This window comes from Podarcis tiliguerta (genome assembly GCF_965153285.1).
Source record: "Podarcis tiliguerta genome assembly, chromosome: 4".
Classification (NCBI taxonomy): domain Eukaryota; kingdom Metazoa; phylum Chordata; class Lepidosauria; order Squamata; family Lacertidae; genus Podarcis; species Podarcis tiliguerta.
In genome coordinates, this window is record NC_139537.1 from 22,889,099 (window position 1) to 22,903,758 (window position 14,660).

At 41.2% G+C, this 14,660-nt stretch overlaps 1 protein-coding gene across 1 annotated transcript in view; it reads right to left on the minus strand.

Moving 5' to 3' along the window:
* The window catches only part of XPO4 (exportin 4), a 62,565-nt gene that overhangs the window by 33,281 nt on the left and 14,624 nt on the right, over nucleotides 1-14,660 (minus strand). Inside the window, exons 4-7 of the mRNA XM_083436158.1 lie at nucleotides 14,452-14,590; nucleotides 4,213-4,329; nucleotides 3,495-3,648; nucleotides 1,370-1,482 (exon numbers count right to left, since the gene is read on the minus strand). Of these exons, the coding sequence (XP_083292284.1) occupies nucleotides 1,370-1,482; nucleotides 3,495-3,648; nucleotides 4,213-4,329; nucleotides 14,452-14,590 (523 nt within the window). The remainder of the gene's footprint in view (nucleotides 1-1,369; nucleotides 1,483-3,494; nucleotides 3,649-4,212; nucleotides 4,330-14,451; nucleotides 14,591-14,660) is intronic.

The window sequence follows — 14,660 nt, forward strand, 5'->3', positions numbered from 1 at the left end:
AGAGACTCTGCTTTTTAGATACTTAGTAAGCCATAAAAAAGCTGATGTATGTGTTAGTTACCCTTTCATTTGTATGAATTTGATATCTAAAATAAATCTAAGTGTGTCTGGTAAAAAGAGTGATATAATTTGAAAAGAAGTTCTTTTACCAATAAAAGTGAGCCTTTGAGCCAGAGAATTACATTAGAAAGGGTTAACCTGTAAATGCAAAAACTATTTGCTTGTGGAGGTTCCCAGCTGACAGTAGCAACTGTCTGGGCTGTCTAGACAGCTGTTCACATTGTGTGCAGCTGTTAAATGGTCTGCCAGCAAGTTTTTCACCTTTTTGAAAATGCTTGAGCAAGATAAAAAAACTCACAAGTAACTATGTACACACAACAGCTAAAATTGTCAAGCAAATTAATACACTATACAAAATATTTACTAAACGCTATTTGACATCTAGACAAGAGTTTTAAATATTTCTTAGCTTTGAAACCAACACCCGCACATTCCAGCAACACACAATTTTATTCCTGGAGATAAACCTAAACCGGTTTCTTCCATGTATTTTTTTCAGGATGGTAATCTATATTCTTAAAGCATTGTCCTTTTCTCCATTGACCTTTAGGTAACCAGTGCTGCAATCCTACAGCTACCCATTTGAGAGGAAAAGCACCACTGAACATGTCTAGATGGCTGCAGATTTCCTGAACAGAGTGCTCAAGGCACCTAAGACTGCCTCACATGCAATGCCATGATTTCTTATGTGGTAGTAAGATCTATGTAGAAGACATACATGTGCACTGTTCACATGCGGCAAACATGCAAGACAAAATAGACACATGTCCCTGGTTGCTTATGACAGCGACACACATCTTTCCTGTTACGGAAACATCATCAAAGTAGGAAGTTGCCTACATGGGAAAACAGCCCTTAAGCTGCATTAAGTTCTGCTCTACCAAATGAGAATAGGGCCTTCCGAGACAGCAGGCAAGGATTTGTCTGCTTTTTGTAATCGACTGGGAATTTTTAATTAAGTGTCGTTATTAGGGAATTGACTAACTTCACACTGCAACACCACTTCTTAGGTCTAAATGACACCCAGATTAAACCCTATTAAAATTCATTGGAAACTTAAATATGGTGCCTTCAATTCTTTTCACCAAGCAAGATCTTAAAGCAACAACATCAGCACGCAACTAGGCGCACATAGGCAGAATTTCCGTTAACCTCTAACAAACAAACCAACAAAAACAGTGTGACCTTTAGAAATATAACTGTTTGGCAAGTAAGAGAATTTCATCTATGCAACCCTCACCTGAATTCAGAGAAGGGAGAACCAGCTTCTTTCCTACTAAGCTAGCAGCAGCAGCAGAATGGGACTTACCGTAAAGAAAAGCTCCATAACTCTGCTGTCCAGGAGGGTCTCACGCCAGGACTCTGTTGGCTTTAGCATCACATTTTGTGAGGATTCAAACATAGCTATATAATGTCTGCCTAGTTATCGGGTGTCAAGGTCAACAACAACATTCCGACTTGGCTTTAAAGAAAGAGGAAAGAAAAAAAAGAACCCCAGATACAACAGGTCCCATTCAGAAAGAATGCAATGGAAACAAGCTTTAAGCCCCTCCACATACACAGCATAATTCATGCATGAGGGCAAGGAATAAAAGGTATTAAGGACTGGGGAAAAAGAATGCCCTAGGAATGCCAGATAACAGTTTGATCACAATGACGAGACATTCCATAGTGGCACAATCACTTTAATAATCATCCCGTTGTGACAGGAGAAAGGGAAACAAAAATGATACCACACTTGGCAGGTATGCAAACTTGACCAAAATATTTTTCTTAAACCATTCTGAAATGTTATTGGCTGGCTTTATCACAAATTTAAAACGAGGCCTTTGAAATCTGTTGGTCCTGATCTTTATAACAATCTAACAGGCTTCACAGAATTAAATGGAGTTCATCTTCAAGCTATGCAGAAGAACAAATGAAAATCCTAATATATACAGGACTGGGGCAGAGCCATCCTGCTGGGGTGGGATGGAGAGAATCCAAGGTAGAAAGAAAGAAAGAAAGAAAGAAAGAAAGAAAGAAAGAAAGAAAGAAAGAGGAAGGAAGGACTACCACTAATTTCAGTGGGTCTTATTTCCAAGTAAATGAGCTAAGGATTTCTGAATCAAGGGACATCCATTGAGTTCTATGGGGCTAGAGCATCAAAATGGGAGACAGTTCTCTAAAATAAACAGGCTGAACAACCCTAACACAGAAAACTATTACAAAATATTATGAGATTTATTTTGGCAATAAAAATATACATGTAATAAAGATGTGAACATTTGCACTCAACGTTAAACCAAAGTTATAACAAACTATGAATGTTTAAGATATCTGCCAGTTATCTGATTTATTGTGTGGTTCAATTTATCGTATTTTGCCAAGCACAGAAAAATATTCCATTCATTTTAAAGTTCCACACATCAAGCAGGAAGAAGCCATTGGTCTGAAGGGCTAAACCGCTAAACACATATTTCTTCCTAAAGATGCGTTGCACAGCTTTTGGAGGCCCCCCCCCCAATGATGCATAGTTGGCTAATCTCAAAACTGGAGCGGTAAATTACGCTGCACATCATTCACCACCCTATCAAACAACTGGTGGGCTTTTTGGGGGGGGGGTGCTGAAAATTGAAAAACAACAACAAAGGAACCATTTCAGTGCTGTCGGAATGCAACGCCTTTGACAATTATTCGATTTAAATAAAAACCATTTGCAATAAGGGTAGGGCTTAATGTAATTCAAGAGGGTGCACACTTGTTTTTAAAGATAAAGATTTGAAAGATTCACACAACATATTAAGTATGTATTATTATTACAAAGTGTAAACGCAGCAGTTGCTATGATCAGAACGGCGGGTCTTGTCTTCTGTATGGGCCCTTTGGCCTCCAGCACCTCCCCCCTCCTTTTTTAACCTCTTATTTTTAACTTTGCTTAGGGGCGGGGGTGGGGGGTGCTGCAAAGTGCAGTGTCAGTAGGACCCCAGCCTCCTGCCATCTTAATTTGCCCAGAGGCAGATTTCTGTCACAGGCCTGTGCCCCAAAGTCTTTTAAGAACCTAGCAACGCCCATGTAAATAAATAAAAACACCCAGATAAATACAAAAATATAAATAGCAGCTTCAGCATAAGTATATGTCTAACTGTATAACCACATATATTAATAAACCCCCGGTTTGGTATCCTCTTGACCCGGGAGTCTAATTCCAGCTCCTATCTAGCTCCAGTTTTGTTGTGCTGCTAATTGTTGTCTTTCTGCAGATGCTTAGTCAAATATTTTGATGCATTTGCAACAGCAAACTATGAGTGATTAGCAAAGAACGCAGCGACATAGCAAACGTAGCAGCCCGTTGGGAATAAAATTAGAATTCTGAAGCTTACATTTCCTCAAGACTGTTTGTCAAGATCAGGTGATTATTCCCCACATGTAATAAACGATCTTCAAAAGGATATAATTTGGAGGGAGAAAATTCCAGCTTAAGACCTGATTGGCTAGTGCAAGGTAACGCTGAAAGACTGAAGACATCTGAGCATTAAGGTTTTCACGCCGGCTGAATTCCTGTAGTACCTCTACTGTGAGCATGAATATCTGTCGGAGGTCGTCCTCCTGTGCAGGATAAGCAAAAACGTTTAAATTTCTTTGGTTAAAATAATAAACTATCAGGATTTTTTTAAAAATTAAAATACATGCTCCTTAGTCTGTGTGCTATGCAATCTGAAGATTGCCTTGCACCAAGTCAGATCACTGGTCTAGCTAGGGCAAGGGTGCTAACTGGATTCTAGACCGGCTGGCAGTGAGAAGACCTTTAACCAGCCTTACCTGGAAATGCTAAGCAGTGGCGTGCAATCAGTGGACTAGGGGGACTAGGCTAGATCAATCTCTCCCACCACCTTCCCAAAGCCCACCACCGATGCCAAGAATTGAAGTGCATGCAAAGCACTCAGCTATGGTCCAAGTTAACAGACAGCTCTTTTCAGATGACAGGTGATCTAATGCAATGCGTCTGTGTGAAGAGGCTCATGGAGATAAGTCTTGTCTATTACCTACAAGCTCATCTACTGTGCTTATAGATACTCTGTTTACTTTTGTGTACGTATCTGTAAGTGAAATGGGGATTTCCTTTATTCTGTATTTCCAAGAAGAAATGTGAACCATGCCTCCTTTGTTTACCTGAAATATCCGCTTGCAGTTGCCGTGGAACTCCATGCTTAGCCCAATGTTGCTGGTTTTGCTTGAACTTGAGAACTCGCTCAACAGCGCCGTTAAAATGGAGCAGGCCAGTGTTTGCTGCAAGGATACAGGGAAAGAATTATTATTACTACTAAATTAAGTGTATGGTGAAGTAAACCTCAACAATATCTTAACACAACACATCTGTTATATTACTTATTTTAAGAAAAACAGCGTTTTCTTAAGCTAGGGGCCAAATGGCTCCTTAAACCAAGGTTATAGTTGCCAAAATGGAATGTCTAGTTGCCATTTTGGGGCAACACAGCTCTAAAGTCTTATTTTTCAAATGATGAGTTATAAAAGGCCTTATATGTTATTACCTTGAACTTGCCCTGGTAGCAGATTGGCAGCCAGTGCAAATCCTCCAAACAAGGTGTTATATTCTGGCAGTAGTTTCATAGAAATATAGAACTGCAGAGCTGGAAGGGACTCTGAACTAAGGCCTCCAGACCAACTTCAACGGTAGACCCACATAGAGGACTTCGCAGTAACACAACCTTGAGTTGAATCCAGCCTTATGGGTTTACTCTGCATACAATTTAGGAACATGAGGTAACAAGAGCCTGCTGGGTCAGGCTAATGGCCCATCTAGTCCAGCATGCTGTTCTCAAAGAGGGGCCATCCCGATGCCTGTGGGAAACCTGGAAGCAGGAGCTGAGCACAGCAGTATTCTCACCTCTAGCGACTGGTACAGTGGTACCTCAGGCTACATACGCTTCAGGTTACATACGCTTCAGGTTACAGACTCCGCTAACTCAGAAATAGTGCTTCAGGTTAAGAACTTTGCTTCAGGATGAGAACAGAAATCACTCAGCGGCGGCGCATCAACAGCGAGAGACCCTATTAGCTAAAGTGGTGCTTCAGGTTAAGAACAGTTTCAGGTTAAGAACGGACCTCCAGAACGAATTAAGTACTTAACCTGAGGTACTACTGCATTTGTATTTTCCAGACAAAGGTCTGTTGCTGTTTTATCTTGGTAGCTAAACAGGTCTTGACCAGGCCAGTACCTGGATAGGAAAACCCTATCTGTGTCAATGAATTTCTCTAAAATCTGTAGTAGTGAACTTTGTTCAGTTCATCCCCAAAATTTCCAGATGCACTGAAGTTCATAGATCTTCCAGACTCCATTAAAGGTGTATACTCTTGTTCCAAATGGGTCAAGCTTTACGTTTAATGCAAACTTTCAAATACCAAATGGTACCTTTGGCGATAAGTGTCACAATACCTATTTCTGCAAGGGAGAGCGATTTATAGGTCCTCTATAAGGTAAAGGTAAAGGGACCCCTGACCACTAGGTCCAGTCGTGGACGAATCTGTGCTTGCGGCACTCATCTCGCTTTATTGACTGAGGGAGCCGGCGTACAGCTTCCGGGTCATGTGGCCAGCATGACTAAGCCACTTCTGGCGAACCAGAGCAGTGCACGGAAACGGCGTTTACCTTCCCGCCAGAGCGGTACCTATTTATCTACTTGCACTTTGATGTGCTTTCGAACTGCTAGGTTGGCAGGAGCTGGGACCAAACTACAGGAGCTCACCCCGTCACGGGGATTCGAACCGCTGACCTTCCGATTGGCAAGCCCTAGGCTCTTTGGTTTAACCCACTGCGCCACCCGCATCCCTTATAGGTCCTCTATATCATACATTAAATGTCCCGTATTCCATTGTTTTGCTCTTCACAATGGTTGTGTGCACAATAGATGTCTACAACTATTGGCTTTATTCCTAGACTATTTGGAGCCAAGGTGCCAAGGATGGACAGAGGAACAGGAATTGTTAAAGGGTCATGCATGCCGGCAAGTGTCCAGGGGTTAAACGGAAATATGCACACTACCTCTGAACACCCGAAAGATTAAAGTCGTGATGATACTATTTATGCGAGGTCACGCAACAGCTGACAGTAGTGCCATCCACCCACCAACTGCGACATCTTTGTTCAGAAATGCTTCTGATGTCAGTACCTTGACCCCACAGAGAGCTAGTTATCTCAGCTAGTATACACAAAATTAACATTCTTCTTAGCTATATAAATCCCAGACAATCCAAGAAAAAAAGAAAGGAAAAGGAAAAGATACTTTTAGATTAAATATGCATTTAAGTGGAATTCAGTGGAAAATTACAATACTGAGTTTGGACTCCACAGCCAAAACAAACAAGCAAAAAGCTTTATTTTATTTTCTAGAAATACTTATTGTCTACTGCTGCACTGCATGCAGGTTTTGGCTTTGGCCCATTGATGCATTGTCCTGAATTCTGGTGTGCTTGGTTCCTGATAGTCTACTACAAAAGCAAATTCCAACAAATTTAAGTGCTGGGCAGCAGGTCTCTAGCCTTTCCTTATATTCTCATTACTTCAAACAATACCTGATGATTTCAGTCCTTTAATTTTTGTTAAGTCTCCATAGTAGTATTTTACATCACTATAACAGACTGACGCAGAGGTAATATACCTGATCTACTAACCATGGTTAGCAGATCAGTGTGCTGCCATCTCACATGTTCTTTCCTTTCCCTCCCCAAATTCTCTCTTCCTTCTATGATTTGCTTTAACCACGCTGTGCAGCTTGGCCCAAACAATGGTTAAAACTGGCTGGAATTGCCTGCTAACCAAAGTTTGCAAATCCACCTCGAACCCTGGTTAAGAAGAAAGATCTAACGTGTGTAACTGGAGACAGTACATTAGCTTCATACCAGTAAAGATTGTACCTCATGAAACTAGTTTGTCTCACCCACCAGAAATTTCATTAGTTCCACCACATGAACAAACTACATACCCAAACAATAACCCCATCTGACAAAATAAAATAGTTCTCTTGTTTGCAGAGTGAATTGTCTCTTAGAATAGCCTGGCACTTACCCCAGTTGGGCTTTACTACCAGGAATATACTTTATAAAAGTTTGCCATGCTTAAAAGAGACTTTCAGCTGCTCTAACAAAAGATCAATGAGAATGTGCTAAGAGAGATTAACTGGGCAATCAGACACCCAGTGGAAGAAAAGTGGTCCCAGACAATCATGATTGTTGTTTAAATTTAGGATCTAATGAACTCAACAATGCTACTTTGCAAAAAATATATAAATATATATATATATACTCTTTTTATTATAAGAGAAATAGTATGAATTATTTCTGCATGCTGCCGTGCTCTTACCAAAAGTGTGACTCGTGCCTTCAGAAAAGAATGTCACTTAAACTGAATGATAAAGCCAGAATGAATGTTTGAAGGGATTTCACACTTGTGTCTGGGACTGTCAATGGCATACGCGCACCGTTTTATTTGAGAGTGGTTAGGTTACAGAGGATGAAAGGGATAAGAGTTCAAAGACTGTTTAGGAAAATAGAGGGGAGAGTGCACACCTGTCCAAAACACAGAATCTGATCGGAGAATTAATTTCGGCAGCTAAAACTGTTGTGTCTCCATCAGACATGTGCATCCTAGTCAGCAGCAGGCGAAGAAGGATCGCTTTGCTTTGACCAGTTGCCTTTGCTAGTGCTTCTCAAAACAGAAAACAGTGAAATCCCTTTGGAAAACGCCTGTGTGTGTGTGTGTTTTCCTCTTTATATCTAAAGCAAAGAGAGTGCTGCACTTAGGGCCAAGAGGCTTCGCAGTTGTGTTATCGCAGCATCTGAAGCTAATCCTGCTGTCTTAAATCATTTTCAGACACCGCCAAGATGATTTATAGGGTGGCTGTTCTTCTGAAATGCTTCTGTGAAATCCATATTGTCATTGTTAGCTGATGTCTAAGAACGCAGGAAGTATTTGATAACACTACTCAATAATTACTTGCAACTAATACAGAGGGAGGAAGCAGGCACAGTGAAACAAGGAAGCTCTGGAACTAACATGGGCGTTCTGGAAGCAAACTGTTTTCCAGAACAGCAACTTCAACAAGTAGTTTTTTGTTTTAAGTCCTTGTCCTTATGCAACCTTCCTCAGATGAAAAAGTGGTAAATATACCGTATTTTTTGCTCTATAAGACTCACTTTTTCCCTCCTAAAAAGTAAGGGGAAATGTGTGTGCGTCTAATGGAGCGAGTGCAGGCTGCGCAGCTACCACAGAAGCCAGAACAGCAAGAGGGATTGCTGCTTTCACTGCACAGCGATCCCTCTTGCTGTTCTGGCTTCTAAGATTCAGAATATTTTTTTTCTTCTTTTCCTCCTCCAAAAACTAGGTGCATCTTTTGGTCTGGTGCGTCTTATAGAGCGAAAAATACGGTAGCTTCTCTTTTTCAGTCAATCCTGAGTCATATGTACTGTTTAGATGTTCTGGGGTTAAATCCAGCTGCTACTCAAGTCAATGAGAACCCTCACACACTTTGATGAAGCTGGAGACAACGCTCTCTGCGCTAGCTGGGTGTTGCATGGGTGCTTTTCAGAAATGAAGGATCTCCCCAAGAAATCCTGCACACTGAGTAAATGTGACTTGAATTGCATTTCACTACAGCTGAATTATGCATTCAGTGATAATTTTTAAAAAAACATTAGTTAAGAGTTTCAGTTAGCGTGTCAACAAGTAGTTAACAATAGACCAAACAAAGAATCAATACACAAATTCAGGTTCATAAACTAGGGTGTATGTATGTAGCTGCATGAAAACAAGAGGTAACTGGTTAACCGGAGACATTTCTCCCCTTTCAGCTACGGGCATCATGTCTAGACAACCATCTCTCAGCTTAGGGTGCTCAGATATCATTGCCCAAATAATTCCAGTCCGTAGCCTTACTGAATTTAGAATTATTCTTACATATGAAATTGTTTTTACTGCTGATGTTTTTTATTTTAAGGCTATCACTTTTTATTTCTTTCCGCTATGTCATGAATGGAAATAAATAAATAAAAGTGGTAACCACAGACAGTTAAGCAGGCTAGCAAAGAAAACCCCCCCACTATAAACATTTGTGGCTTTATATAGGTTAGTGTAACATAACAACAAAGCGTTCACCTTTATTTTCTTTTTCTAGTATTTATTACTACATTGACATCTCACTTTTCCTTCAAGGAGGAGTTTTTTCTCACAACAACCCTGTGAGGGAGGCGATGCTAAGAGGTGCTGGCTGGCCCAGGGTCATCCACTGAGCTTCGTGGGGATTTGAATCTCGTCTCCTAGGCCCTAGTCCAGCCCTCTAGTTGCTACAGTACACTGGCCTATCAATCAGCACCCACCAGCTCCCCAGCTTCCCTCGCTTAAGGACCTAATTACACAAAACTGGTCCATTGACAGACTTCTCCCTTTATCTTTTCTCGATGTATTTTCATTTTCCTTCAAAACACTATTAGTAACAGGAGCACAGATGCCTGAAGAGGGCTAAATTTGGCAACACTTCTTGAAATTGCATTGGGTTATCTATTTTTATACAGTTTACACGTATTAATATTTATATAGGTTTCTTACTGAACCATTCCTTGTTTATTTATCTCTCTACTAAATTACCTGCTTTAACACACGAGGTTTCGTTGTGCCATCTGTCTGTGGGCTATGCAATTTTGCTTCCCCTTCCTTTTCCCTTGCAAGTTGTGGGCAGAAAGCACCAACATTACTAATCTGGGCCCTAGAGAAGAAGGGTAAGCATGAAGAAGCCCCTTGGGCTTTCGTTTGCTGTTGCACTATTTCCAGCTCCAATTTATAAAACACAGGTTATTTTATTTTACGTTTTGATGTACTAAATGTATATACCGCCCACCGTCTGAAGATCACAGGGTGGTTTACAACATAAAATCATGCACCAAAAGGACCCCCCACAAAAAAGGTGTAGCATAATAATAATAATTAAAAAATAACACACCCACACCCCACATATGTTTAAAAGGTCATAGATTTTGACAGCAAAGGCCTAACTAAAGAGGAATGTTTTTGCCTGGCGTCTTTTACAACTGGAGTGAAGGGACAGGACCCTTCTAGATCATAAAACTTAAGATCTGTGTGCCCTGAGGGAAGGAAGAAGAGAAGCAGCCCAGGCTCCTATGGGCCGCATACCGCTGCTCCTGAAGCAACTATCAGGTCGCTTGTGCCCCTTCACCCTCTTGCTACTTCAGATCTGTGTGCCCCGAAGGAAGGCAGATGTGAGGAAGGCCCAGACCAGGGAGATCATGCCAAATGGTCCCCAAAGGACCATCAGTCAGCCTGGAAGGACTCTGCTCTGCCGTTCTGTATCATTTGCTTTGATATTTTAAGATTGCAAACCATATTGGGTGACTTGGCAACAAGGTCATGTATAAACGCAATAAATAAAATGTTTCAAGACTCCACTTCTGCTTTATATAGAAAAAGGATCGGTACAAAGCCTTAGGGGTTCCATTGCTTCATAGTAGAACTGTTATCAAGGGTGGGGACGCGTGCTTATCAATTCCAATATGGCCGAACTGTCCTATGTGTACTGAACTACAATGTGACGCCCTTTCTATCAGTGGCTGCTACCACGTTTCGATGTCAACCTCTGTTAAAGTTAGCAGCGCTAATGTTTGCCAGCATTCACTGTGCAGCCTGTTTTACAAATTTACAAGGCACTTCATGGACAAAATTGCTCCAAGTGATAGCCTTCCTTCTTGCCTGCTTCAGTGACGGGAACAATATATTCCCACTGGCAAGATTTCTAACTGTCATCCATTCCACTTTGTTCTGTCTATAACAAATGAGTTAGTTTTGCGTGGTGATGCTGCTGCAATTTTCCTCTGAAACTGTTTGGTCTGGTTCTCGATACATAAAGAAGCAGCTTGCTTGCATGTTCTCAGATCCTCTTCTTCCACTTTAAAGAGTTACCCCTCTATACATTTCCTAGTAGGTTAGGGTTTTCAAGCTTTTAAATTTCCAAAATCAGAACTTGCTCTGTGCAAGTTCAGATCCCACAAGTAACCTCCTTTGCCCATTTCCACAAAACACTGCATCCAAACGGACATACTATGGTTGTGCTACTGTTCCAAAGCAGAACACAAACCAGCTTCAAACAGTGAGGTCCAATCCTGGTTTGGAGGGCAGGCACAAACCATAGTTTAATGTTCAAATGCAACAATAAAAGTAGCAACTTGATCTGCAAAGTGCAAGGGGGAGGAGGAACATGAGGCTGGTTCGTGTAGCAGCAAAGGTTGGTGTTATAGCTGAACAGAGCTTCTCATGCTATTAATAAGGCACCCCTAAAGGACACAAAATGTAACTGCTGGCTCAGAATTTTTCACTGAAACTTTTGCTTCGTGATTGTACTTAAATAAATTCAATTTAAAAAAAACAAAACTGGGATGAGATTTTGTTCAATTACAAAGTGTTTTTAAAAATTGCTTCCTTAGAACACATTTTATGTGGGAGGGGAATAAATTTTTAGTTCCAGTTTATTGCAATCCTTTACCGAAATGCTGATTTCAACCAGTTCCAAAGTTTTCCACAGGCCATCATGAATACCTTTACCCTCCTCCTCTGCTTTGAAACTTTCCAAGAGTACACAGCTCACTCAACACATTAGAAGCAGTGTTTGACATATTCAACAGACTATTTTTATGTATTAATATGAGGCAGCTCCCCAGGCAGCTAGAAGCAAGGAAGCAAGCGCGCGCGCGCGCGCACACACACACATACACGAGAGTATGATGCATTTGTACTTTAGGTCTCAGAAAGGGGAATCCTTCAAATAGCAAAAGCAGAAAGAGTACCAAGGTCCAGGGCCAAGGAACTGCAGGCATCTGTGGTTAAGAGGAGTCTCTCCCACACACATTTCCTCAGCATCTTGGAATCAGTGATGGAAAGCATGAATTAAGCTGACTAAAATTAGTCACTGGCTTTTTAGCAGCAGCTCTGTCCATCAGAGACTGAAGCAGGCTATAGTGCAACAGATTACAAGAGGTAGAAACTTTCATGACTGGTGCTTCTAGTTATATAGGCAGTTTGGTCCACCCTCCTCAGCTCATAGAACAAGTGAATGGTGTTTTAGACACCTCTGTATAAGATGTATTTTGCAGTTCATCAAGGGCTTTTTGAATAACCAGAAATGTGTAAACCTTTTCATCAATGATGGTCAATGAGCAGAATTAGGCCTCTGAATCAATTCTATGTGGCGCCTAGTAGTCCTATGAATTAATGGCTCAAAAAAAAATTTGCCCAATTTTACTTGTAAGGAATAGGAAAATGTTTTCCAGTTATAAAGCAGAAATAATCAACACCTGCAATATTGCATCTCTTCCCAATTTGGTACAGAAGATCCATGTAATTAAAAATGCATGTGTTTGCATAGAATGGTACACTTGAGTAGGCTTGCTCTGTAAAAGTGAGAAGCATTTTCTGTTTGATAAAACTCACTTTATTGTGGAGACTGACTAATTCACAAGTGGCTCAATTTGTGTGGCAAGATACACACTCCCAACCCCTGAGCAACTATCCGGAGAAGATCTGTCCTCAAGAATTGCTCCTGAAAAAAACAGTTCTTTGGAAAAAACTCACAAGTGCTCTTTGATCTGGCTGTTGTTGCGTGATGCAAATCTGGGGCCTCTTCAGTTGTTACCCCAATTGCTCCCACGCTGCTCTAATGGCTTCCCGCATAGCTTCCCTCCCAAAAACAAGGCGGGGAACCCTTCTCAGTCTACTGTGTACAACATTCTAGGGGCCACATGCCAGCAGTGGTCAGGGCCAGAGGGAAAGTGGGGAGAGCCAGAGTCCCTTTGTATAGTGGGCTACATTCCAACCATGCAAAAGCCAGCAGTTCCTATACAGTTGAACCTTGGAAGTCAAACGGAATCCGTTTCAGAAATCAGTTCGACTTCCAAAATGTTAGGAAACCAAAGCGCGGCTTCTGATTGGCTGCAGGAAGCCAATCAGAAGCCGCAGAAGCCCTGTCAGATATTCAGGTTCCAAAAGAACGTTTGCAAACCAGAACACTCCAGTTTCCGGCGTTCAGGAGCCAAAATGTTCAAGTACCAAGGCGTTCGGGATCCAAGGCACAACTGTGTACACACACACACACACACACACACACCCCTTCAAGCAATGATTTGGATTTTATACATATTTGTGCTTTTTGTAGCACTGCGATAGGAGTTGCATTATTCTCACTACACCCCCTTCAGTATTTTTTGTTAGCCGGCTCACAGAACCTGTAGCACAGATTTCATCTGGGGAAAACAAACATACAAATCTTATCTTTGGACAAGCATTAGCCGCAGATAAGCATTTCAACTTATTTGGCTTTAACTAGGAAAGGTTTCAGCTTGAAATCTAGATGGCTTATTTCCACTACGGAACTTTTTAAACCTTATCTTCTGGCTTAGTGTGTGGAATTGAACTCTAAAGGCACACAAATGGAAATAAGGTACTGGAAATCTATTTAGAGCTTCAGAGAGGCTGGAGGATATTTCCTCATTGGATTCTAAGAATGTAACACGAGTAAATTTTGTATTGCCATTTTCAGTTCTGTGCCGGCACACACACACCCCTTGGGCCCAACCACACCACTTCCCCAGGGAATGGAAAAGGTCTTCCCTCAGACAATTCCAACAGCTGAATCATAGACAGGACACAGCAAGGGACAGATGCAAATTGAACTGAGTGCAAGGGAAACAATGCTTGCCAATGGAAAATCCACTTTGATATCAAACTGTTGTGGCTCTTCAAACAAGTTCAGTACTAACATTCAAATGAAGTTGTCACATTAATAATGTGAATGAGAGCTCTACAATGAATCACTGGGAGAATAACATATCCCTTGTGTTGTATTTAAGTGTCAAATTTGAATCAAAGCATAATGATCTCACATCGTGGCAGAGTACTGGGATTTAACTTATTACCATACCATAACTAAATTCATTTCACAATCGCTAGTTCATTTTTCCCACTTAATGGCAAACTTCTACTCAAGCAACAACTTCAGCCTGGCCTACAGATGTAGCAGGATGAAGTGGTCAAGTGAGCTGTAACTCTGCAAACTACCAGTTTTAACAATCCTTGCCAAGTAAAGCTCCAGAATATCAGAAAAAAAGGGTATTCTATCCCACTCCACTCTCTGCTGTGCTAACTTTCTACTTGCAGGAAAATCACAAGTATATGATTTCTCAGATGCAGGCTGAAGAGACATAGTGCACTCTGCAACCACATTCTGCTGCAGGTGTAGACCAGGCCTCACCAGATTCAGTTTTTAAGTGCCTTAAGTTTGCGAGGAAAGGTTTGGGCAGATGGGTTGAAATACATTTTAAAAAGCAGGAACTTACCACTGTGGGGTTGCCGCTGCTTATCAACTGGCTGACTTCATGAAAAATGCTCTTGCATTCAATTGATTTGTCTAAGGACCCTCGTTTCACTATTACCGCTACGGCTAACAATATCTGCTCCCGCACATACTTCTGGAGGCTGCAAATAAAATTTTCAAAAAATTAATATTCAGAATCAAGGCAACTGTTCTAAGACTTACAAAGTAAAA